Source organism: Zootermopsis nevadensis, unplaced genomic scaffold, assembly GCF_977971745.1.
Source record: "Zootermopsis nevadensis isolate Lab colony 2312 unplaced genomic scaffold, Znev_1.0 Znev_ptg000001l, whole genome shotgun sequence".
In the NCBI taxonomy this organism is placed as follows: domain Eukaryota; kingdom Metazoa; phylum Arthropoda; class Insecta; order Blattodea; family Termopsidae; genus Zootermopsis; species Zootermopsis nevadensis.
The window spans coordinates 11,811,552-11,836,236 of NW_028259133.1; the positions used below are offsets into that span (position 1 = coordinate 11,811,552).

Consider the following 24,685-nt stretch of genomic DNA (forward strand, 5'->3'; position numbering starts at 1 on the left):
ATCAACTAACAGACGTCAACATGACACTTGCCTATCTGTCCTATTTTGGCAAACTGTTACAAGACGTTATTCTAATTAGCAACAGTCGTCTGATGACAACTGCCTACAATTCAATTTTAGACTGATTTAATAGAAATTAAGTGTATGAAAATTTCAGATATAACACTTCGTTTAACAAACAGACAAATATTAAGAACTGATAAATATAAGCACGGGAAACAAAAATCGACTAGTTCTTTGCTTCTGCCACGCCTAGAATTCCTGCTCTCCCTGATGGCACTCCCTTGTAATACTACTTTAATTTTTTTTAAATTATTTATCTTTTCTGTTTCACTTATGATATGCTACTTACTGAATAATATTTTTAAAGTCTGGTTTATTTTACTAAACCAGCACTAATTTAAAATTAATTGTAACATTTTGTTTCTTCTCAGTCTTTTACGAATTATGCTCTCAAGTCTATTTAAACCCGCAATTAATTTCTGAAAGTATCCTTTTGGATATTTAATAGGACTCCTTGGACGGGGAATCTGCCTAAAAACATAATATTGCTTATAAATTAATTGTTTGAACAATTGGTATGCTTCCCCTCTTTAGTATACAGATCATCAAAGATTACTATTTGTTTATTTCCATCGGGTCATCCACATGAAACCATATTTATGGGAGGAAGAATAAGGGGGCCTGTGCCCTTGATCGAAACCTTGATCGGATAACAGAGTTACCCTAGTGTCCAGTATAATCATGTCATATATTTTTCGAGCAACATAAAAATCACAGAATGCAATCATCTTGTCTTCTCACAAGAAAAGTTACGGACAATGGCTTTACGCTAAATTGTAATGTACAATATTTTATTGTAACGAAATGGCATCAAGGGTGTAAGTTTAATTGCCATGTATAATGTTCCAAAGTATTGTCACTGCTTGAAGTTAATTAGCAATAATTTAGTAAATGTTCTCTTAAAACTAAGTTGCTATAAGATAGCAACTAAAGCAGTAATGTGGTACCGGTATCATAAGATCTGTGATCTCCTTTTATTAATTCAGGAGGAACGATTCTTCAATTATAAAAAGAAGTCGTTAACCTATAACATGGTTGGCTCTAAAAGCTGCTATAAATCACATGTCAGATAGTAGAACAGCTTTATTGATGGAAGTTGCAAATGATTCTGCACTTTACAAGACACTTCCTTCTGTCCTCACACAAATGGTTTATCATTTTTCTGTAACAGCTTATATTTTTTTTATATTAGGGATACAGAACAGTCCTAAGATTAATGCTTCTGGTCGTTTCATTTGACGAAAAAAATTTGTGTACCCAGTTACCGCAGAATTAACCAACAACAGAAAATGTATCACATTAGGCCTATACGATATCTGGAACAGGAAAATCCCCCAGCGCTACCTTCGAACAGCTCATACCGGAGGTTACCAGTTTGAATCTTGGCCATGAAATAAGCATTCCTGGGACGTCCAGAGCTGCTTCTGCCAAATTCTGTGATAACGCCTCAAAATAATCCACGACAGATTCTTTCCCAAATCATTATTAACAATTATTGTGCTGTTTGTGCAGTTCATAAATAATCGTCAGATAACACAAAAATCAGAAACCGATCAATTAATAGGTCATCCAGCAAGGCTGGACTTTACCGTTCGTCACGACACTCAGACCGGATCCTGTGTTTTCTGACGGCTCCTTCCCCACTGGTAAAGCGGACGGAAACACCCTCAATCTACATTTTTCTCCTTTGATGATAGATCAGGTTTCACGACAACGGATAAAATTACGCTTGTGGGCATTATGACGGCACGTAGGCCGAATCCCATGTAAACGTAATGTCGTACTGAATGCAAGTAGCGTTGTTGAATTGGACGCCACTGTGATTTAGAAGCAAGATGGATCCTTCGGCGGGTCAGATGTCGCGGCTAGCCGAAGACAGAACACACATACCAACATGGCAAGCTGCTGTGTCAATGTGGCGTATCGAGAGGTTGGGTGCGCATGCGTGAAATTAAAAAACATTAGCGTAGCGGGCCTCCAAAAGACGACGTCGAGCGGCATTCTTCTTTTTCTCGCGTCTAATCGCCTGGGACGAACGTACAGAGCCCAAAGTAATAGGAATCTGTGTTTTCTGGCCACGCTCTTCAGATGGACACTCCCTTACCTATTACAACGCCCACCAGAGACATCTATGACGATTCTGTTTCCCTACACTCTGTGTAAGGTTTTGGGAAACGTGGTATTAACCCCTGAGGTTATCAAGTTCCGACAAAACTTTGATCGTGATGAACAACGGAATCAAAGTACGAGTAACCTCGTAAAACGCGGGGTTCCTTTCCCGCGTTCGCTGGGTGTATCGAAAACGCACAAAACAGGAACATATAAATGTCCTTGGATTTTCTGAATGATTCATCGTGAGAGGCCTTGCTTTGTCATCCCCAGAGTCAGAGCGGTGGGACGAATCAGTGAAAATGAGCGAGAAACTCAGTGGGCCTGAGCGACAGCTTCAACTGCAGCCGCGGATAGGTATCAACTTATGACACTAAAATAAAACCGCGGACAGTGAAAGCTCGTATAACGAGAGTCATCTCTGTCTACATTTGGACCACGGTCACTGCAGCTATCTCTCTAAACTTTTTAATGTTTTGTATTTGGGACTAAAGCAAAATTTGGTGGTTGAAATACTAAGGCATCTTAAAGTTAGCTCGATCCTACCTTTTGAAATGCCGTACTGAAATCATCATTCTTATGGTGTGAGGGTGTCGATTGGAATAAGCTGGCTCAGGATAGGGTCAATTGGCGGATTCTTGTGAAAACGGAAGTGTTACTTATGTTCCATAAAGACGAGAAATTCCTTCGCTAAATAAGCAACTATCAGTTTCTGAAAAAGGACTTTGATCCATTTATTTAGTCAGACAGAGAAAAACTATGTTTAACCGCAAACTTCTATAACTGACGAGATGGAATCAAACTCAGGTCTCCGTCACTAGAGACAAAAGCTGTACGTGTTCGGAAGCCGCGGATAAGCAAATGGACACCACCTCTGTGTCACACTACTTGCACAAGAAATGACGTCCAAGTTCATAATACGTTTTCAGAGAAACAGAGTGTACTATACCGTGGTAACCTATTTGATGGAGAATTCGGTCCGTCGGACACGACTGAATCAGGGCCGCTGGGAGATGTAGTATATGAAGCGAGAAATCCCTACTGACAACCTGGCAGTCTATTTATATGGGTTAAATGACGTGGGCACGAAAATGATTACATTGTCCTGCACATTATCATTAAAAGCCACCTCGACGAATCTAATGACAAAGTGTAAGAAAACCATTATACATGCTACATGAGGTTCGAGGTTCCCACGCCAGTGAAGATGTCGACTTGTATGTAAATACAACAGGTTTGAAGATGAAGACAGTATGTTCCTCCAAAACGTTGGTATATGCCAACACATTCGCAGTGTTACTATTCATAAGTTCGACGTCAACATAAGAATTATGTCTTATGGTCTGTAACTGTTAAGCCAATTAATAGAGTAATTAACTCTGCAGACCAGAACCCTTCTTGAGAAGCTAATAATCCATCAGCTTTTCACGAATCTGTCTCCTTTTATGGCATTAAAATGTTCATACCGTTTTCTATAGAGACAAATATTGGTTCATATCTTGAGGTAGATAAATCCATTCCGCTCCCTGCATCATATTTCTTTAAGGTCCATTCAAATATTAACCACTCATCTACACCTAGGTCTCGCAAACACACTTTTTTGTTAAGAGTTTTCGACTAAAATATTGTAATGTTTCGGCATTTCTTATCTAATCCATGCGTGCTATATGCCCTGGACATCTCATCTTCCTTGATCTGAACACGCTACAAACTACAAAGTTCGTAGGAAGATTTTTTTCTTCTGGGTTATTGCGCTGTGTAGTCTGGTCGATGTTAACCAACGTTTCAGAGGTCATACTGCCTCCGTCATCAGGGCGATTCTTAGTATGAAGATTTCTGTCTTCTGGGTTGTTGCGCTGTGTAGTCTGGTAGATGTTTACCAACGTTTCAGAGGTCATACTGCCTCCGTCATCAGGGCGATGACAGCGCAACAACCCAGAAGACAGAAATCTTCGTATTCACCGCTGTGAAAACCTCAAATCTTACAAAGTTCGTCATTATGTAATTGCATCCATCCTCCTAGAACTTACTCCCTCTCCGTATTTATGGATTACAAAACAAATCACGAGCCTTACAATTACAAAAGTGTTCTTTCGGTTCTGTTGTGTTATGAATTACGGTTGTGCCTATCCATGTATCCGCGGCACGAATGTGACAGGAATGTTGGGAACGATCAGTTTATTCTGCACCAGCCGGCAAGGGGGCCGACTTGATCATCATTGGGATGCCTACGGTTCAACAATCCATGTAAAACCAGTTCCAACATCGTATGTCCCCTCTCCACTTCAACACTTCACCTTATAAGGAAACATTTAATCTTTTCACAAGACTACCGGGTGAAAACAAAAAAGTTAACCATCTCAAATTAATATAACTTCATTAGTATACCTCAATAATTTCCTTCATAGATCTGCTTTGTTTCGGAATTTCTTTTATTTAAGCATTACAGTTAAATTCATGTCGAAAATTTTACCGTCTAAAATTAATATGACTTTTCTATTTTAAGTACGTGCTTTCCTTACACATCACTGCTTTGTTTCTACTACTTCTCTCTTAGTGTAGCTCTAAGAGTTATACTCAGTGAAAAGTGAGGTAGAGTACGGTTATAATGTTCAATCAAACGTTTTAACCGATCCGTGTAATGTGGCATTCTGTATTGCTTCCCCCCCCCCCCCAATATTGTCAGCTAAGAGCGTCCTGATAATGTCACTGACACAAATAAAAGATACTTAACACAAGATGTATTCTGAGTTGTTAATGCATCCAGGTTCGTAAAAAAAAAAATTAAAGTCCTCACTAGAAAACCATTTGTTATTAATAAACATTAACACTTTTCAACAGAGCCGTTTTCTGTTGGGTTGAAAAAATATATTTAGAATATGACTAAACTAACAAATATTTATTTCTAGCTCCATTAGGACCATATACTGTCGTGTAGAAATTAATACTATAGATTCTTGAACAAACATCGCTGAGGTCATCTCTAGTTATTCCATGAAGATGCTACAGTCTCGTCCTAAACTTGTCTCCTACTTAATAATCCGCAAAGAGTCACAATGCACTGGAATGCTAACTATGTCGCCGTCTCCTCTTGAGGTACAGTAGAGTTTGACACATGAAGCGAAAACAAATCTTACTTCTGGTAGGACGTTCTGTAACTTCTACGTTCCTCAGTAGTATTAAAAGGCTGATTGTAGGTTTCGTGTTCAAGAACAAGTTGTCACTGGTAAGAATTGTAGATAAATGTAAATTTGCACTTGGTACTTATTGAACGCCACGCCATAAACAAGTATGGAGTAATGGAGGCATAGTTTCACTATTGCTTGAACTTGGTACTAGATGGGGATGAGTAGTCAGCTTTACGCCCAGGCCGCCTTACCCCCGTGAAAGTGTCCTTGGTACGTAGAAGGCTGTTTGGACACGGAGGCCCCTCCTGGGAATGGAACCCCAGTCATCAATGATATGAAAACCGAAAATTAATTTTGCCTCATTTTATATGTTGTAGCAATTTACTGTAGAAGGTTATGTTGTTGATACTAACTTTATTTACGCCATGACTTTGTTTTCTTTGTTATTAGAAAAGGAATAAGTCAGAAGGCCGGTAGTTGACCGCATCTGCGTCTCTAATGACATCACAGCCTCATTGTTTTCTTTTTGATTGATCATCAAAATAAAAGGAAGACCAGTGAACTGGAAGAGGAGAAGGAACTTTGGCAGATGCAGAAGTGCCTTCTGGTGGAAGGACAGGAACCACAGGAGACATATAAATAAAACTGAAAGAAAATAAGAGAAACATGAGCGCAAGAAATCTTAATGAAACTCGAATTAGTAATGCGCGATTCGATTTACAAAAAATACTCCACACTCTGAGTAAAAACTAAGTATCGACTGAGTGAGGATTAATGAATTCTCTCATGCCGCTCAGATAATACGTAGGTGGGGTTTTGATCCACATCTTTAATGTGTACATACTTGTTCCAGTGTGCCTGCCAGTGCTGGAAGCATCCTCTTAAACTTAAATTTTGCGTTCGCAAATAGCTAATACGTTGTTCAGTTGTTTCCACATTATCGAATATTTTGCCGTTCGGGGTTGCCGCATGTTCAGGGATCAGAAAGGAAACACGGAGTTACGTTTGGTACGCAGGGAGTCTGCTTCACTCGTTGTCTCATATTCTCCTATATCAGTATTTCGCTACTTTTTTTTTCACCCGGGACACATCCTAATTTGTCAAAGATACATGACGGCACACGTCAGAAAGTCGCCTCTTGAAAAGGTGGTAAGAAATTACACATGACCATAAATATGTATCCGTATATAAATACTTAGCCTTATAAGTTGTGGGCATATGGAAACAAAACATTAACACGTGTTGGATAAGACCATCCATCGATGATAAACGCGTGTGTGTGCATTACGAATTCTAATTCGAGATTGACGGTTTCTAATTGAAATTTTTGTACAAATTCGGAGCACACCGCCTGCTGAACACTGTGCTGTATGATCTGAGCTATTGGCATCATCATAAAATTAAATACAAATAAAATAAACAAGTTCTTTTCAAAGTTGACAATTCGCATATTGCGAAAACTGTTGCATTTATTTTTACATAAACTTACTTTCCATTACCCAATTTCGTATTTAAAATGTTATACTATATTCATAGATATATTTATTATGGCCAATATGCACGTTTACAGACATTATTCGTTTTTCATAATTTCAAACATTGTATTAGTAATTTTATTCAATCTGTCATTCTGCTTACAGGTTGTGTTTATCAGTGGATAACAGTAACAATACGAACGACATACCACAAAATCTCTGCTGCTGAATAATTTGTGTTCCATCAAAATTAGGCAAGTAATTTTGGGATTCACGTAATTATTATTAAATTTAATATGAAATTATTGATTTTATTGGTAATATTTATTATTAACTATTCTACTTTACGGTTGTCAGTAGATTTAATTAAATTATATATCTGATAATACTTTCATTCATTATCATTAAACTATAACATTCATTCCAGAATAAAAATCACTGCATTGTATTGTGATGTAAATTTCTGCAACTATTTTCTGTTGTTTATTTTAGTAGGATTTGAGAAAACTAAACTTTAGAACGGAGTAAGGTTGGAACACTTCTTGGGACGCATCATGGATTTATAGTAAGCATAGGAATGCCTGCAATAAAGAAGCTGAAAAAAGGAGGAAAATAAAAAGAACGGAATAACAAGGAGTTTGGGAATATAGGAGAGAAAGAATTGTGGGGGACAGAACTAAAATAACGAGCGAAGGATTTAGTATTTATGTCCTCGAACTTTATCTTTATTTCTCTGCCCCTCTCACCGGCCTCTTTACCACTTCTAACCACTGTCTCTATTACCACAGCCTTATGGATGTGCATCCGCCTCTGTATCTACTCGTTTTGCTTCTTTATTGCCATGTTTTAAGATATCGTTTCTCACATCACATCAGATCTCTATATTATATCAATCTCTTCTACAGATCGAAAATGGCTATCCAGTGTTCACGGTTTAGACATTTACTTATCTCCATACAGCGGAGTTCTTGCGAACCCGATGGTCGCTTCTCTGGTCAAGAAATTCTGCTCTTCACATAGAACCAAAAGGTTCAATGCCGTGCTCATAGCAGCCTCCACTAAAACCTATCCTCGGCTACTTTAAACCAGTTCTCATCCTTACAACTTTCTTATTTAAGATTCAATTCAATATTATCATCCCATCTACGTTTAGGTCTCCTAACTGGTTTTTCCTTTCAGGTTAACAGGCGAAGAACATGTATACATTCCTCTCATACCTCATATATTGATCGTTCTAAATTGTTTTGCTAAAAAATGCGTCTCTGAATGTTAACATTAATACATAGTTTTACATGAATCTGCATTTTAATCTACCCACTTGTATTCACATTTTTTTATAAATTAAGGCTTAGATCACAAAAGAACAGCAGACCGAAACACTGTTGTCGAAACACATTTTTTGTTAAAATAAATTCTTGGTACAAAAACGCAGGCTGCTGCACAAAGACCATCTCTACTTATTTTTATGTCCCATGGCATCCCAGTAGTTCAGTGTTATTATCATGTTTAAGTGCTTTAAACGAGAGATATGAAAGACAGTCGAGCAAAATAATATATTGGCTTGTCTAAATAACATCTGTGACCAAACTGTAAAGATCTTCTCCAATACATTTAAAATGCATAAATTGTCGAAGTTTCACCCCAAAGAACAGAAACACTCAGGACAGACGCAAATTAATCTCCCAGTGATTAACCTCGTATAAATTATTTAAGTATTTAAATACGTTTATTTGTAAATAATCTAGATTTATAAGTACGGAGTTACGATGAAATCAGCAATTAGTAGAGTAAAAACATGGAAAAATTATGAAAATACAGGTTCGATCCACAAATCAGAATATATTACCTGAAAATATAAAATCCAGAGTGAGAATTATGCCCGCGAGTTCAGCGTAAGCCTCTAATATCTGGCTAACCAACACCTGGCTGGCTGGCTGAAGTCGTCTAACGGTACATTTTATCTGATCGCTTCTGCTGTGTCACAGTGTATGGAGTACCACGAAAGTAAGACTTTATTCACTGGTTTCCGTCCAGCACCAACACTCGCAGGAAGGTAGTCAGTTTTTCACACAGATTTTAGATCTCTACAGCGTGTTCCGAAACATCAGACATGTATAAGGGAGGCCTGTAGTGTTACGGTAGGACGTAAAGAACACGTAAAAACTGAGCTACGTTTTCTCCAATAATAGCGACCTGCCACAGAACCGAAGATACAACAGTACGTGCTCGCGAAGCAGTGAGATTTGAGTATGGAGCATTGTTGGGATAATAATTAGCAGAGATAAACCTAAGAACTTGCAGAGAAACCTACTCTCCACTTCACCTACCACGAATGTAACTTGACGTCACCCCGGATTCGTCCCAGGTTGTTTCCGAGGTAAGAAGACAGCGTTCTTGCAGTCTGACCTCTCTCGTGGTCTTCGAAATAAGTTCATGCCAGCTATAACGTAAAACTTTGTCTTTTCCTTTCCTTCAATCTTATTATTTTTACTACTAGGGGAAAAATTATATAATGCATACATCAATGTGCCCACAATTGTTTCGTTACTAAGCGACCACACAAAAAGTGATCTATTTCGTTATTTACCAGATTTACCACCACACGGAGCTGAAGCTTCAAATAATAGAAGAAAATGCGAGATGTCACATTCTTTCATTTTTAGAGCCTGGCTCTTGTGATAAGCGAGAACAATTCAGTGTCTTCTTGCAGTTCAATAAAGTTTTACGAGTGATTAATATTACTGCCTAAATTATTTATTAAGTGTATAAAATATACATGTGGGAGATTCATCTAATATGCATGTAGTTGCAAATATTAAATTTGTTATTAAATATTTGATACAAAAATCAGCAATTTTCTTTATTTCAACATAGTTTATCATAAGAAAAACTGACGAAGAACGGATCTTTAGGTGTTAATAGTAGATTTATTTAAAATAAGCACGTACTTCGGTCTGCATGAAGTAAGATTTTGAAACGGACAAACAGAAAAGTGTATAGACGTATTACGGGTTAAGACATTTTTAAAGAATACAGAATATGAAACGCTACTTCTAATTTTCTGACGCAAGGCGCTTCAAAGATTTGTCGTCTTTCAAAAATCCATGCATGAACAAAGCAATCAACAGCAATGATATGGCAATTTAATCACAAATGCTACCTTTATTTAAAGAAACAGTACCCAACTTTCAACTCAGACTGTATCTGGCATTTGTGTTTTCCTCATTTATCTGAGTGTCGTTTTCTCGCCACGCCGGGTCCACAAGAAGCTTCTTTATATCTGCCTCGGCCACTCTCACTTTCTCATTTATCTCAACTTTTCACTGAACTTTCAAATCTGGACTGTGCACAAACCAATGAAGCCACGAGTACTTGGTGTATTAATAACCAACAAACTTAAATGCGCAGAATCATTCTTGGGAAGCTGATAACAGCTTAGCTGGTCAAAAAATTCGCAGATTATTTGGTAGATTAATACAAAGATGTAATATATTGTGGCTAATACAAGAAATTCATTTACAGGACTCGGTTTAAAAAACGAACTAAACTTATTCGCAAAGCTAATCCTCGTAGACGAAGAAATATTGGATCAGGATTACTATAAATGCTGACCAATAATAGTCATGCTAGTAAGACTAAAAACCACCTGTTTAAGTTGTCATTAGTTAATTTACGACGACTGTAATTTAGTAATTGGGGCATTGTATACATTTATGACAAAGTATGAAATATATATTTTGATTTTATCTTATTTACTTTTCATAGGTAATATAAGTAAATCCTAGGTATTCTATGGAGTGATAAAGAGTTTTAGTTAAAGTGCTAACAGGACGAACCTAATTTAATCTAAACCAACTAACCAAACGCAACGAAACGAAACGTTAACTTCGCCTCAACTAATCCAAATTGAGACAAGTATTGAACAGATAATGCGAATACGAACAAACGCAGACTTGTTATTAACTTGTTAAACCTGCGTTTAACACATTTCCAACATAACCTCCAGTATTATACAGAACATCTAACACAAACTGACATAAAAGTATCCATACATATCCTTGAAGTTTCTGACATTTTGTACAACACTGAACTTGGTACTTTGCCTGTAACATTTCCAAGAAAAGCCGAAAATGTTCTGTCCCAGTTTAAACTAAATAATAACAATTGGAAAATATGCCTATAATATGTCAGGAACATTTCACGTGAGAATAGTGGTGTTTTAACCATACGCAGAAGAAAGAATAATTGGTTTCATTATTTAAATAATTTTAATCGAAAAAGTATTATGTTATTCTAGTATAATCGTTACAAATATCGATTTCATCGTTGAACCTTAATTTTTGATGCAAGTGGCTTTCAGTGGACGAACAGAAGGCAGTTCCTTCATGCAACTGGAAATTGATAAGCTTCATAATTTGTGCTCACTCAGCGGACGTAGCATGCACAGGGAGAAAGAAATGTGATTATATCTTGTTAGTAGGATAATCTGAAAGCAAGTGGCTACTTGGTAGACCTAGGAGTAGATCAGAGGACATTAAATAGTCTCATGCACTAATGAATGGAGAATAAGAATGTGGAATGAATTCAGTTGGCTCAGGAAAGGGTCCAACTGCGTGCTTTTGCGTGCGTGGTAATGAGCCCTCAGTTTCAACGGAACGCCTCTCCTTGCAACGAAGAGTGCAACACAGAAATAAGCGGAAATAAACATTGTTTTGAGTGGGACAGCGCGATACCAGAATTCGAGCATTTGATTCGATTGCTTCCTTATTTTTAAATATTAAATAACCAAATCGACCAAATCTCGCTCGAGTCATAGACGTGGACACGCGTTTTTGTGTGTTGTGTTGCCATGTGTAGGTAGAGACCTTGCGACAGGTCGCTGCTCTCGAGTCCAAATGTCTAAAACGATTCATAATTTCAGAAGTCACTTCTGAAGTGGATCAGGGCAGAATGCCAAACCAGTAAAATCTAAAGAAGTAACCATATCATAACGAGTGATATTTGGACAATTGTGTTATTACCTAACACAAATATGGTAGTAATTTGTGGTCTAGTGTACTGTACAATGCGTTTTTATGTCTCTGTTGAGTGAAACAAGTAGGGTTGAGAGTGTGTAAACATCTTTATCAGACTGTACACACGATGCTCAGCTCTTTTGTTTGTGTGACGGAGGTAAAAAACATTAATCAAGTCATGTAAAACCCTGGGAGCATTTCAGTGTAGTTGCGGGAATGCCAACCTTCACAGTTTGTAACTAAATTGCTAGCAACAAACAGTAATAGAACCCAGTCTTCTTGATATTTTGATACAGGCCTACCTGTTATACAATGCGTAAGTAATCATATAAATCAGACTGAAATCCCAAAATAAATCTGCTCATAACCTTAAGTGGGTAAATCCTTCAAGCATCCAACTTATTGTTGTTCTTGTAACCACCTCTTTATAACACGTCATGGTCAGGTTTCGTTATGATTTTACAATTCTGTTATGTTAGCATCCAACGTTTTCTACCCAGAAACCGTGACTGGTACAATGTCGTTAAATTACTTACAAATCGGTACATCACAATCAAAGTTGAACAATGTACAAACAAGTTAATCTTCTCTAATTACATTGTAATTCATACATACGTAGCTTGAAGCAACCTGGATGTAGCATTTGTAACATTGTAAATAGCATGTCAATAATACTTTGCCAAATTTGGTATAAATCTTGCAAGTAATTTAAACACATTGAAAATCCACGAACATAACAAAGAAATCCTAAATATTCCGAGACGTAGGGCTACCTATAGTTAGGGGTGAAGGAGAAGAAGGTCTGAGGATATAATGAATACGAACTAAAGTCATCAATCAGAAGAGAATAAGAGATAAAGATGTCAAAGCAGAGTAGGGGCGGGGAGAGGAAAGATAACAGAGGATTCCTGCTCGTGACCCGTTTCCGAGAAAGACGCCGGTGACGACTGGAACAAACATAACTCAGATGATTGCGATTGTCATCTTAAGCATGGTCAGGAGCGGCGTGGAAAACAATAGACAGTCCTGCAGTCTTCTCTAGCCCACTGACGTCCACAGAAATCGAAACGCGTGCAAAGTTCAGCCATGCCAAGAAAGCGGATCACAAAACATTCACTTAAGAATTCTTCCCTCCGTCCCACCAGTAAAAACTCGTGAATCTACCATCGTTAAGTATGCTCCAGTGTGCCTGTATCAAAACTTCACGGAATTTACTGCTTCATAGGCTTTTCAACTGCTGTATTTTTAACGTCGAGTTAAACGCGCGAGAAACATTATGAATGCCGAATCAGAGGTATGTGTTGTTATGCGTTCTCTATTAATGCCCAGGCGTAATTTATTCACAGGAGTATGATTGCAAAAGAACTTCATCACAACAGAAAATTATTTGCTTGTAGAGACAAATTTCCGCTATAATTATAGACAATTATACAAAATCTCAATCTGACCATATCAATCCTAAAATATTTAAACTTTTCTTTAACAAAACTCGGCCTAATATTTCGCCATTTACATTTGATCGTGCTATGGTCAATATGCATCGAAAAGTCTGAAGACATAAAGTACCGATATTTCAACTTAACAAATAAATTCATATTTTACGTGTGAATCACATTTGCCTTGAAGAACTAAGAAAGTCATTAAAATATTGGCACATCGTCTGATAGATTTTTTGGACGGCATAGGCCTACTTCCTGATCAGGAGTCAAGCGATCATTCGAAATGCTGCTAAATTAGACTTCTCGGTAGAAATTCAATGTTAATTTTAGTTAAAATTCAATAATAAAATATTGTTAAAACAAAATTATTCTCAAATTTTAACACCTGGACCTAATTAAGAACAGCAAAAGTTAATTTATCTTCCTTGTACCAGATAATGATTATCCAGATAAATTGAAAAGTGCGACAATAAAAATTGTAATAAGAAACCACATTACTTTGTCTGCAGGCCTAAGTCGGTTGGTTAATACCACGGGGTGGTTCGTTCTCGATTTTTGGAAGTAGGGAACTGAGTCTAGATACGGAGGGTTGTTACAAAATGTTTACTAGGTCTAATCAGTCCCGAACAGTTTAAATGACGTGGTCCACCAGCTTCGGGGTTAGGCGTTGGAATATCAACCTGACACCTAGCATTTCACGAGATATGACAAATTACTTCGGACTTGGTAAACTCAGGCACAGCACAAGCGAACGGAAAGAGGTCAGATATCTGGAATTGGTTCCGTCAGGAGTCACTCTACAAATCAACTTAAATGAAATCGGTAACAAGGATGAAGCCTGTCTTCTGGGTTGTAGCGCCGTGTAATCTAACAGAAGTTTACCGACGTTTCAGATGTTCTTGCTGTCTCCAACATTAGGGCAATGACCGTCGCTCTGATGATAGTGGCAGCGAGGACTTCTTAAACGTTTGTAAACTTCTGTTAGATTACACGGCGCTACAACCCAGAAGACAGCATCTTCGGACATCCCGCCGTGAAAACTTCAATTCCGACTTATTATCTAGGATAGTCGCAAAGTTTAAATTAGACTTAATGGAATTACTGAAGGTAAAAAAAAACAAGGCACACATTGGGCCAGCAGATGATTACACATTTCATATTGGGAAGGGAAAGATAATCATAACTTATGTCGGTACATAGGACAGTAAGAGCAATGTTGTTCAGAGTGATTGCTATACGTACCATAAAAGTGAAGTTCAAAATTAAGAAACAGACTTAAATTGCAATCCAAACATTTCACGCTTGCCTTGATTTATTACTAATTTTAATAGACACTACTTGTTCATTTTATTTTACTATATACCTTCAGCACAACAAGGATAAGCAATAATAAACATCTTTCAGAAATAAACTGCAGAGATCTGTCAAAGTCTCACGGCAGAAGAAGTAATGTTGTAGTTTCATTGCATCCTGATGCCAACACGTAACTTACAAGTCGAAGACATCAATTAGGTTTCAGTACATGTTACAACAGCTACACACAGTAAACGAGTCAATATTAATACATCAGTAAAATTTTCGTGTTTGTTCAAGCCATATTCACACAAGCGAATAAAGTCGATTTGAAAGACAAAATTTACACTTCGTTAACGAGTATTTCAAGACCGCACACAGCATGCCTACAAAGATTTAATTAAATGACCCATGTTGATAAATGCAACATTCCACTTACCGAAGTGAGGTTCCATGGCGCTGCCTGGCGGGGGTAGCTGTAACTGTCAGAGAAGCGCGGATGGCGAATAAAGGAAGTGGGTGTCGGGCCCCGAATTACCATTCCTCTCACCTGCAGACGACATGTTACTTGATTGGTACCTAAAGTTGATTGAAGTTCTCACTTCATGTTAGACGCCATGGTGAACGACGCCATATCATCCTGAAAAACAAGAACAGGTGTCACCACTTTTTAAAATTATTTTCCTACACATATCGAACTGTATTCAGGTAGAACGGATTTAAAATTTGGTCCACCTACGGTTTTTTTTTAGATCGTTTTTGATGATTTCACAGTGATGAGGATAGAACTACAATGTAATTTAATTATAAATATTTAATTATTACCACGATATAGTTTATGTATATGACAGGGTATTGCTAAGAAACAGAAAATGAGAGTTGTAAGCAATTTTAAATTGGCCTACAGTATAGCAGTCCCAAAAACATAAGTTTAGACATGACAATTCTATATGGAACTTGTATAGATTAATAATGATAATACATAAATAAAATTTTATTGCTATAATATATACATGTATGGCTATTACATCATAACAATCATTACTAAAAACGATGGTTGTCTTCTAGATTGTCTGGTAGAATTGTACCAAACTTTCAGAGGTCTTTACTGCGTACATTATCAGGGCGATGAATGGTAAACGTCTACAAGACTCTACAACACAGACGAAAGCTATCTTTGCCGTGAAAAATCAAAACGTAATCATGAATTGTGTTAATAAAGGTATAAGGCTACAAATTTGTTAATCATGTCTAAAATGTATGTTCTGGACACATTTCTTGTATCCAGACTATCTGTGAAGTAAGGAACACTCTGAACTGAATCGATGACGGCATTTTTAAGCTGTTTACTTACTCTATAAAGAAGCATTCGGAGTTTATGAGTTAAGGACAGAAGATATGAAACTATATTTCAGAGAGTGCACAAACGTCAAGTTTATCAGGATTTTTATTCTGGATAAAACTGAAACTGACACTCTTATGTTCGACATACAATCAATACTACTACTATATGGAAGGAAAACATTTAACTCTGTCTCATTTCCCTTTCGAAACTTATGTCAATAACATTCGTTTGCAATCCAGAACTTTTTATTTTTGACTATCCCGTAACAAACCATATGATTAAATCATGCAGGTACATTTTCCTACAGAGGGTATTTATGGATTTCGTACGATTCCCAGAAAAAATCTATTTTTTCTGTGAACAGCCTTAACTAATTAAAGTTTGTAATCGAGATACGTTGTGTTTAATTTGGGACACGGACTGAAGTACTAAATATTAGTTAGGCGAGCTTCAGTTTTAAAGAATTGGAAATGACTATCAGCTGTAAGTACTTCAGAAATCCGTAAATATGGTATTTAATTTTAAAAAATCTTAGAAACCAGAGTGAGAAATTAATTAAATTAGGAAACGATAAAAAACTGTGTAGCTTTAACGTCAACCACAAAGCGATGAAAGGAATAAATAAACCTGCGACAAGAGTTCTGCAAACAAGAATTCAAACACCTGAAGCAAGTATTAACGATATTTATTTCAGTTACACGAGAGCGCTGGATGTGTCACAGTGGCGGTTGTGCAGTAAAAGAATTAAAATAAGATAAAAACGAGTACACATTGTACATACAGAAATACTCTTCCTTGAAATTTTACAATTATTCAGTTGGTCAAGAAAGCGTTTTTGTTAAATTTGACGTTTAATAAAAGTGTTCGTAATAGATCGCCTCTGCAAACTATACTGAGTCAGTTAAATCGATCCCAAACCCAATTTCTTTACAATCCACTTAATATTATTATTCTCCCAACGACACCTACATCTACCAATCTTGCGAACGCGCCTAACAAGTTTTTTATCTTTTGTAACGAAACTATTGAATAAATATGTTTGTTATATTCTGCAAGATTTCATTTTTATGCATATATCTACAGATTGACGTGGGATCCAAACCACGTTTGAGACTGGTATACCTTATCAATTCTTTTAATTTATCGCAACTGACGAAAGGTATGTAGAAAAAGTCGCAGTGATTCGGACTTACATGAATCAACTTCGTCTTTAATGTCGTCTCATATTTCATTTATCCTATTAATTAACATTTATAAAACGGTATTGGTGTTCATGATTAGTTTATGTTGCTGAATTAACACAATTATTCATGGTAGATTTACTTTGCTCTTCAGTAGGCTTATTGAAAACATTTCAGGCTACTGTCGTTTTTGTTAAATTTTTACGTATGATCCTTAGGGGACCTCCCGGCCATGTCATGGACACCCGTCTTGAGGAGATCTCCCTATCACGAGGATGCAATCCACAGTTCGGGAATTAGAAGACGGCGCTTTCAAATGCTCCCATCAACTTAAATACTTGGACTGGACCGCAGTGAGAACACACAAAACTTCCGAGTATAAAATGTAATTAAAATCCGTTTAGCGCTTCTCAAGTTATTACATAATGACAGACAAACATGACGAAGCTAACAGGCGAATTTTTAAACGCTTAGTTGCAAACGGGCCTAAAAACGCACCTATAATGTACTCTGTTTTTGGCCGGGGCGTGATGCTGACCACTCACCCCCCCCATCTAGTGCCGAGGTCAAGGAAGAGAGGAGCTATACCTCCTCTCACCCCAAACGCCTACATGGCGTATAGTGGGACAAACTTTACTTTACTTTACTTTACTTTACTTTAAGTGAACAATGCGGTGGGCTGGAAGCTTTTGTTTCAAATGATAATATTGATTTTCAATCATGAATTACTATTTATAGAGAGAGTCTAAATGCACAATAATTGTAATGTATTAGCTGTAAGAGTATTTAGAAAATAATTTATCCAAAATTAACAGCTAAATAAAGTACATAAATAAAATATAATCAGTTGTAGGAAACAGGAAAATTAAAATATTGTGCCAAAAATCACGTTAAAATAAATTATTACTGTTTAAAATATGGCATCATAGGCAATTTACTCATACTTGTATTGAAATAAAATATAAAAATCCACGCTTCGATTTTATTTTTTTTAAATTTTATAATCTTTTATTTGGAAGACAGTAACAAATAATTTAATGTATACATGGCGCAATCAACATATTAAAGCATATACTATGTTCCAAAGAAACAAATAAACACATTACAAAATTTTCTTTATAAAATGCAATGAAACCAAAGACATTATGTTATGTAACGCCACTGATCTCAAGCAACGTGTCTCACCTCGCTTGTTGTATTAACTTATTACAGTCTAGCCGTGACAAACACTGGCTGAGGGTGCTGCTACAAATACAGAATAGAGAAATAACTAGTTCTCTGTCGCAAACAACAAAAACAACTCACAAAGGAAAATAAATCAGCTACAAAAAATATATATCCAAAGACTTGGTGGTAATTAAATGAGCTCGGCATAATTAAGTGAGTTTGAACAAACTTGTAAAGTCGCATCACTACTCTTTTGTTTTTAGAATCTTTACTCAGACTTCGCGTCACGGGAAACTAGCAAGTAACACAGTACAGTAATATCAATCATGACCGTGGTTTAGTTACTTCTGCAGCAACAAACTTTTACACTAAAAAGTTAACTTGAACTGTATGGCACATTGACTTTTAAAACAAGAGTATGAAATTTTCTGGCATTAAAATATATACAAATAAAATGGTAACTACAATTTGATCACTCCTTAATTAGTAAACAAATCTTATATAATAAGAACGGTTAAACTATTAAAACGGTGAATTTAGTTGAATCAACCTTCGGTACTAAATTCTATGCCTATAAGGATCCTTTTAGGATGTAGTTAACGTGTTTGTAATTTACAACAATAAAATCAGGTAACGGCTAGAATTATTAATTGTGGTATTTCAAATCTTCGAATTGTTTGCAGTTTTGTGTCATCTGAAGATGGTCAAAATGTACCGAAACACATAGCGGTAGAGAAAACTTTATTTTTAAGTAAGTGGTTGTGTAACGGTATAATACGTATTATAATTAGAGTGCATTGCACAACAAAGTCCTTTCAATAAAGGCTTTTTGATAGAATATGCAATGAAGAAAGAAGAAACTTATTTGGTTATTTGTAAGAGTACGAAATTTGGTCTCTCGCCCTAAGGGAAAAGTAAAGATTGTGTTTTAAAACAGAGTGCTGTGGATAATAAGGGACCTGATAGGAAGGAATTGAAAAAAGACACGATTAGAGAAAAATACACAATTCTCACTCTTTGCCCAATGTTGACAGTGTAAATAAATCAAGGAGGATTGACATCACACAGGGAAGGTAAAAATGCATAAAAACTTTTGGTCGGAAAACTAGAAGGGAAGAAAACCATTTTGGGGACCTAGGCCTAGATGGAAGGATATTAAGATGGATTTTAACGGAACTCGGAATGGGAGTGTGGACCAGATCTATCTGACTTCTGATAGGTGCCAATGACAGCCAGAAAAATGAAACTTAGGGTTCCACAGAAGCCGGGAAATTTTTAACCGGCTGAGCTAAAACTATCTTATCAGAAAGGACTGTATTCGATGGATGTATTTAGTTATTGTATTACAAATATGTTACAATATTATCCTTAAAAAAGTAACTATATGATTGCAAGAAACGTTTATGAAATGCTTACAGAGTATGTACGGTAATAGGATCCTTTCCTTACTACCTTGTAGGGTAGGACTTGTCATAACTTTATACAATTCGATTTTCTGTCTCTCTTGTTTTGCGTTTTAACACCTCCTTAATTGCCCCACGTATTTTATGTAATTATCTTATTCATTGCTATTATGGCACTCTAAATACTTAAAATTTATTAAAAATAGATTACAAAGATAAAATCTTAGACGTTAAAAGATAATGTGCTTTACTAGTAAAGCTGGAACCGGTAACACTGCAAACTCCATAAAGATCATTATTAGTCCAAATTCACACTTCTCTACAGGACCTCGTATCAAATGCTGTTTATTTGGAATCCAACAATGGGTTGTGTGATAAATGAACGACTTCTTCGTGGACGGACAGCCAAAGAATCAAGAATGTACAGCTGGAAGGACAGATTTCGTTATGACAAAAGGAGCTCAACCTCGCTGCTGTAAATACGGCATTTCTAGTATCAAGCTAAAGCTGAATTCACTACTACAAAATAAAGATATTAAGGAAACACGTAATAACATTACAGTATCTGTAACTAGATCCGTAATCTTTCTTTATAACCACAGAGCAAGAAGTCTGGAACATGTCAGACTGTCCACTTTGAAAGGTAGGCGTTGAGGCGAATAATAACTACAAGGTTCCTACCCCACTCTTTCATTCAACATGTTCATTAAGGTAATTAAAAAACACTGGCGTGCGAGGCCAACAACTCTGTTCAGAGATTTAATTAATAGTGTTAAATGAGTTGCGCGTATACGGCAGCGGACTCACGCATGTTGCGTGTATTATACGCACGCTTTTCTGTGACTCTGTCCCAACACATAAGTAATTATCTCTGATAAAACTATCACTCCGAATGGAATGGTGTTGTTCGTTCCATTATCCCTGAACTTATATTGAATAAATTGGAGATAGCAATGCTATAGTTTCAATTTTTTTAACTTTAAAATCAGGTATGTCTCCTTCCTGAAATCATCAACGTACTAAAATTATCACATTTTTATTTATAGGGATCTAATAGCCACACGTATATTTTAGGTAGTAAATAATATATTTTCAAGATAAACATGAGACAGTAAATGTAAAGATATGTACTCTTTCGTTATAAAATATATATAACATGCATCAGAATATTTTCCACGCCATTGGACAATTGATGTGAGACAATTTCATGATAAAAAAATCTAAACGGCAATGATGTATATGTATAACCGCCTTATCGCCCTGATGATGGAGGTAGTAAACACCTTTGAGTCTTTAGTCAGTTTGTTTTAGACTACACCCAGAAGACAGTCATTTTCATGCTCGTTACAGTGAGATAATGAAAATTCACACCATTGGTCAAGTATTATAAATATATTATAAATCTCCGGAATAGACAGTTTTGCTGTTGTTGTTGTTGTTGTTGTTGTTGTCAACTTAATACTGTTATGTTCTTCTACTAAAGCTTAACAAAAGGTGCCTCCAAGACGAAACATACAAATTCTTTTCACAAACTAGAAAGGAATACGGATACATTTCACAGCTTGCGAACAGAACCCGGTGTTCAAACATCTACAATGGTACTCGCCTTATGCTCCCAACACGGTCCACAGATACGAGGCATCACTAACGATCTCCGGGTTTTGCTACTAATTTCAAGGTTCTGAGAGGGAGGAGGATATGCACATTAAATAAAAAGGAATGTGGTTGTATTCCGAAAATGGATAGGAATGGACAAACATTGTCATAAGCTTTGAGAAGAGAATTTAGAATCGAGGGGTAATTAACATCACACATCTAGATACACAGCTTCTCTCTGTCTGAAGTCATCTTCTGAAACCAAGGAAGAAAAACGTATAATGCATGCTGAATGTCGCGAGTAGAACGTAATTCTTGTAGGAGTAAGTACCTCTTCTACAAGTCCGGCATCATTAAACTTTTTCGTTTCTCAAAGCTGTAATTTGAGAAGGGAAAAAATAAACGAAAATGTCTGCCTTCTGGTTGCTGAACCCTGATGATGGAGGCAGCAAGCACGTTTAAAACGTATGAAATCTTCTACCACATTTTCACGATGTAACAACCATTTTTATTCTCTCCTCCGTCAAAGCCTCACAAAATGTAAACGAGAGTGACATGCTGTCCGGTAGAGTTTTCCAGTGAAGAATGTGCGAATGATTGCTATGAAAATTTAATAAAAATAATTGAGCATTACAAGATACAAATGTATCTATTGTTTGCTATAATTCAAGGGAAAAGAGGCACAAGGAAGCCTGTAAACGTTGTTACTAGTATATCAGGAGTAAATAAGATTATTTTCAAAACATTTTATTTCTTACACACAGATCGTTTTATAATATCATAACTTTCGTGTGTCTTCCAGCGGCTCTCATAACAATTTTGGAACTAAATGACTAGTTTTTACTAAGCTTCAGTCCTATACGAAATTTCTATCGAGCTTTGAACCATAGTTCAGAATTTATTATTAATAATCTTTGTGTTTTTATGAAGAATGTAGACTGTTTTTTTTACTGTACCAGCTGTTTAAAATTCTAAAATTTATGTTCGTGCAGACTTCTAGTAACACTGTGAAACGCGTAAATGAGGAGAGAAACTGTTTATTCTAATAGAAGATAGACCATTGCATTAAGCTGCATGCACATTGTACTAATGATTTGGAATTAAGAAATACAGGTAATTAACTGTATAAAAATAAAAGTAAATGAGAGAAAAATCAGGAACTTGTATTGAAATGGGTGGGTGGGGGGAATAAAACTATATTGATAAGGATGAGATAGTAACAGCCATTAAAGATAGTTATATTTGAGTTGTGGACGGTAAAACCCAGTTTTCTGTAAATAGAGATCTCAGTTAAATGAGTGACTGATTGGATTCATGACGCTGCAAAGCCATGTCAGCAATCATATAATTTTTTCTGTGCTGACGGATTTCCAGCATCAAATGTACAGGAAATCCCATAATAGATATGGACGTAGTGGCGAAAAGATAAAAACAATTAATATGTTTAAATTTAGTGTACTGCCGGATACTGAGCGATCATCAGCAGTTCGACTTCGGGTTCCCGAATGGCACAACGTGATCTCAAAAATACTGCAGAACTCACACAATCAGCGAAATGCTTAAGTCTTCTTGAGGAGAAACTGGCAAATTAATACGCTTCAAATATATTAATAGAAATGTCGCAGAGGCTCCTCAACGTCTGTCAAAAAATTGTTGGTGAATAAGTAGACATGAGATAAGAATGCTTTCCCTTTAATTATGAAATCCAGTTGCTAAGAAGAATTTAAAACCATAAACTGAATCTGCATTTGTAATGGAGCAACTGAATACTGTATTCATGTTCATGTAGGCCTAGAATTTTAAAGTAAGTAAACGGATTAGTTAGTAAGTGAGTGAGCAAAGAGTTTGAACCCTGCTAGACAGAAACTTCTGTAGATAGGATTAGACATTGCAAGGCCGCCTAATGTTTACACAGTACTGTCACGTCTTCTTCAAACCTGCACCTATATATCATTGTTGTCACTCAGCAGATTAGCTTCAGAATAAAAACTTTTTGTGTGTCCTTTATTTTTAAGCAGAAGAAAAAGATACGAGTCCCTTGCGTTGAACACACCACAGAATACAGCTACGCTGCTTACATGTTATTTTGTCTCCAAGCAAGAGGTGATAAGACTATAAGGTTGCATGTACTGGCTTAATTGATTATACGAGGGAGTCAAGAACAGGAAAAGCCATCAGAGTGATGCAGTGAAGTAGACGCAAGAGGGCGAAAATTAAGATAAAAGCTTAGGAAGGGTCTGACTTTAACTCAAAACATTTTATTCTTTCTTCGCGCCACAACGGGTTATCGGTGACCTTGGCTCAACGTTAGCTACACTAATTTACTTTTGAGCAAAATATTCTCACATCCTGTTAATCGTATTTTCTGTTTTCATTTGTTATATGAAATGCAAGTTGCCACTATGGTCGGAGCAATATTGCCCAGCACTAACGCCGACGATATGAGACCTGCGTCCAATAAGAATTATCAGATATCCACGTACTCTTGTATTTACGATAACTCACAAGAAGAAAACTTTTTCTCTGTAGACAAGTGTCGGGGATACAAAAGTAAACATCATATGAGTAATTAACTACGATGGATCCTATCCCGAGAAAGTTTAAATCAGTCCACTCTCTCACACCTTATTTGCTTAAGATCTAGCTAGAATCCTTTTTGACAAGCTGATAGCAACACAGCTGATCAAAAATATCCAATTTTATGGAACCCACTGGTTTATTACCGATTTCACAGCACCCCACATCCTGAGTCACAAAACTTAGTACTGTAACAAACCGAATGAATAAAGTTATGGACTGACTGAATGATAAATTAGGTACCTAACTAAATAATTTGCATAAAATAGCTTTACAGTATTAAAACCCGAAATCTAACAACAAATATTTGACACGTAAAGGTCCTTCTTTGCCCGCCTGAACTTATCATTCTATCATTTCCAGGCATTAATAACGCGTGAAGATTATTAAAGCCTGTTACATAACTAAGAAACAAACCACCTGAGCCGAAACGTTGCCTGTTCAGAGGTACAAAGCCGGTCTGAGAACACGTGTAGTGTAAGTGCTTCGTCTGAATGTCTGAGCGTTAGAAGCTGAGGCGACTTTCACTATCAGGTTTCCCTGTGAAACCAACACTTGGAAGGAGAAAATGCTGAGGATTCCAGAGAACTGAGTCAGTTCGTTATAGCGGTGGGCTGGGTGTATTGTCACTGAGTTATGACCCGGTCTGCAGGGGTTTAAGACCCGCTCCGACCCAAGCAAGGGTGAACAAAACAACATTACTCTATGACTCCTAACAGCAAGAAATTTGAAGTATATACGATACTTAGCAGCTTAAGGATGTGAATATTCTCTTCTATGTTTCTGTCTGCAAGGCCATTGACTGTGAGAAAGAATCATCATCTGTTCCTATAAATTTAGGCAGTGCTATTTTTTAGTATCACTGAGTACAGAAACGTAGGTTACAATAGACTG

The 24,685-nt window shown here is 36.6% G+C and overlaps 1 protein-coding gene across 3 annotated transcripts in view; it reads right to left on the reverse strand.

The window, feature by feature from the left end:
* Positions 1-24,685, reverse strand: part of ci (transcriptional activator cubitus interruptus) — a 223,752-nt gene that overhangs the window by 163,087 nt on the left and 35,980 nt on the right. For all 3 annotated transcript variants that reach the window (XM_022064112.2, XM_022064114.2, XM_022064113.2), the window contains exon 2: positions 14,962-15,162. In XM_022064112.2, coding sequence (XP_021919804.1) covers positions 14,962-14,977 — 16 coding nt within the window. In that variant the 5' untranslated portion in view covers positions 14,978-15,162. The remainder of the gene's footprint in view (positions 1-14,961; positions 15,163-24,685) is intronic.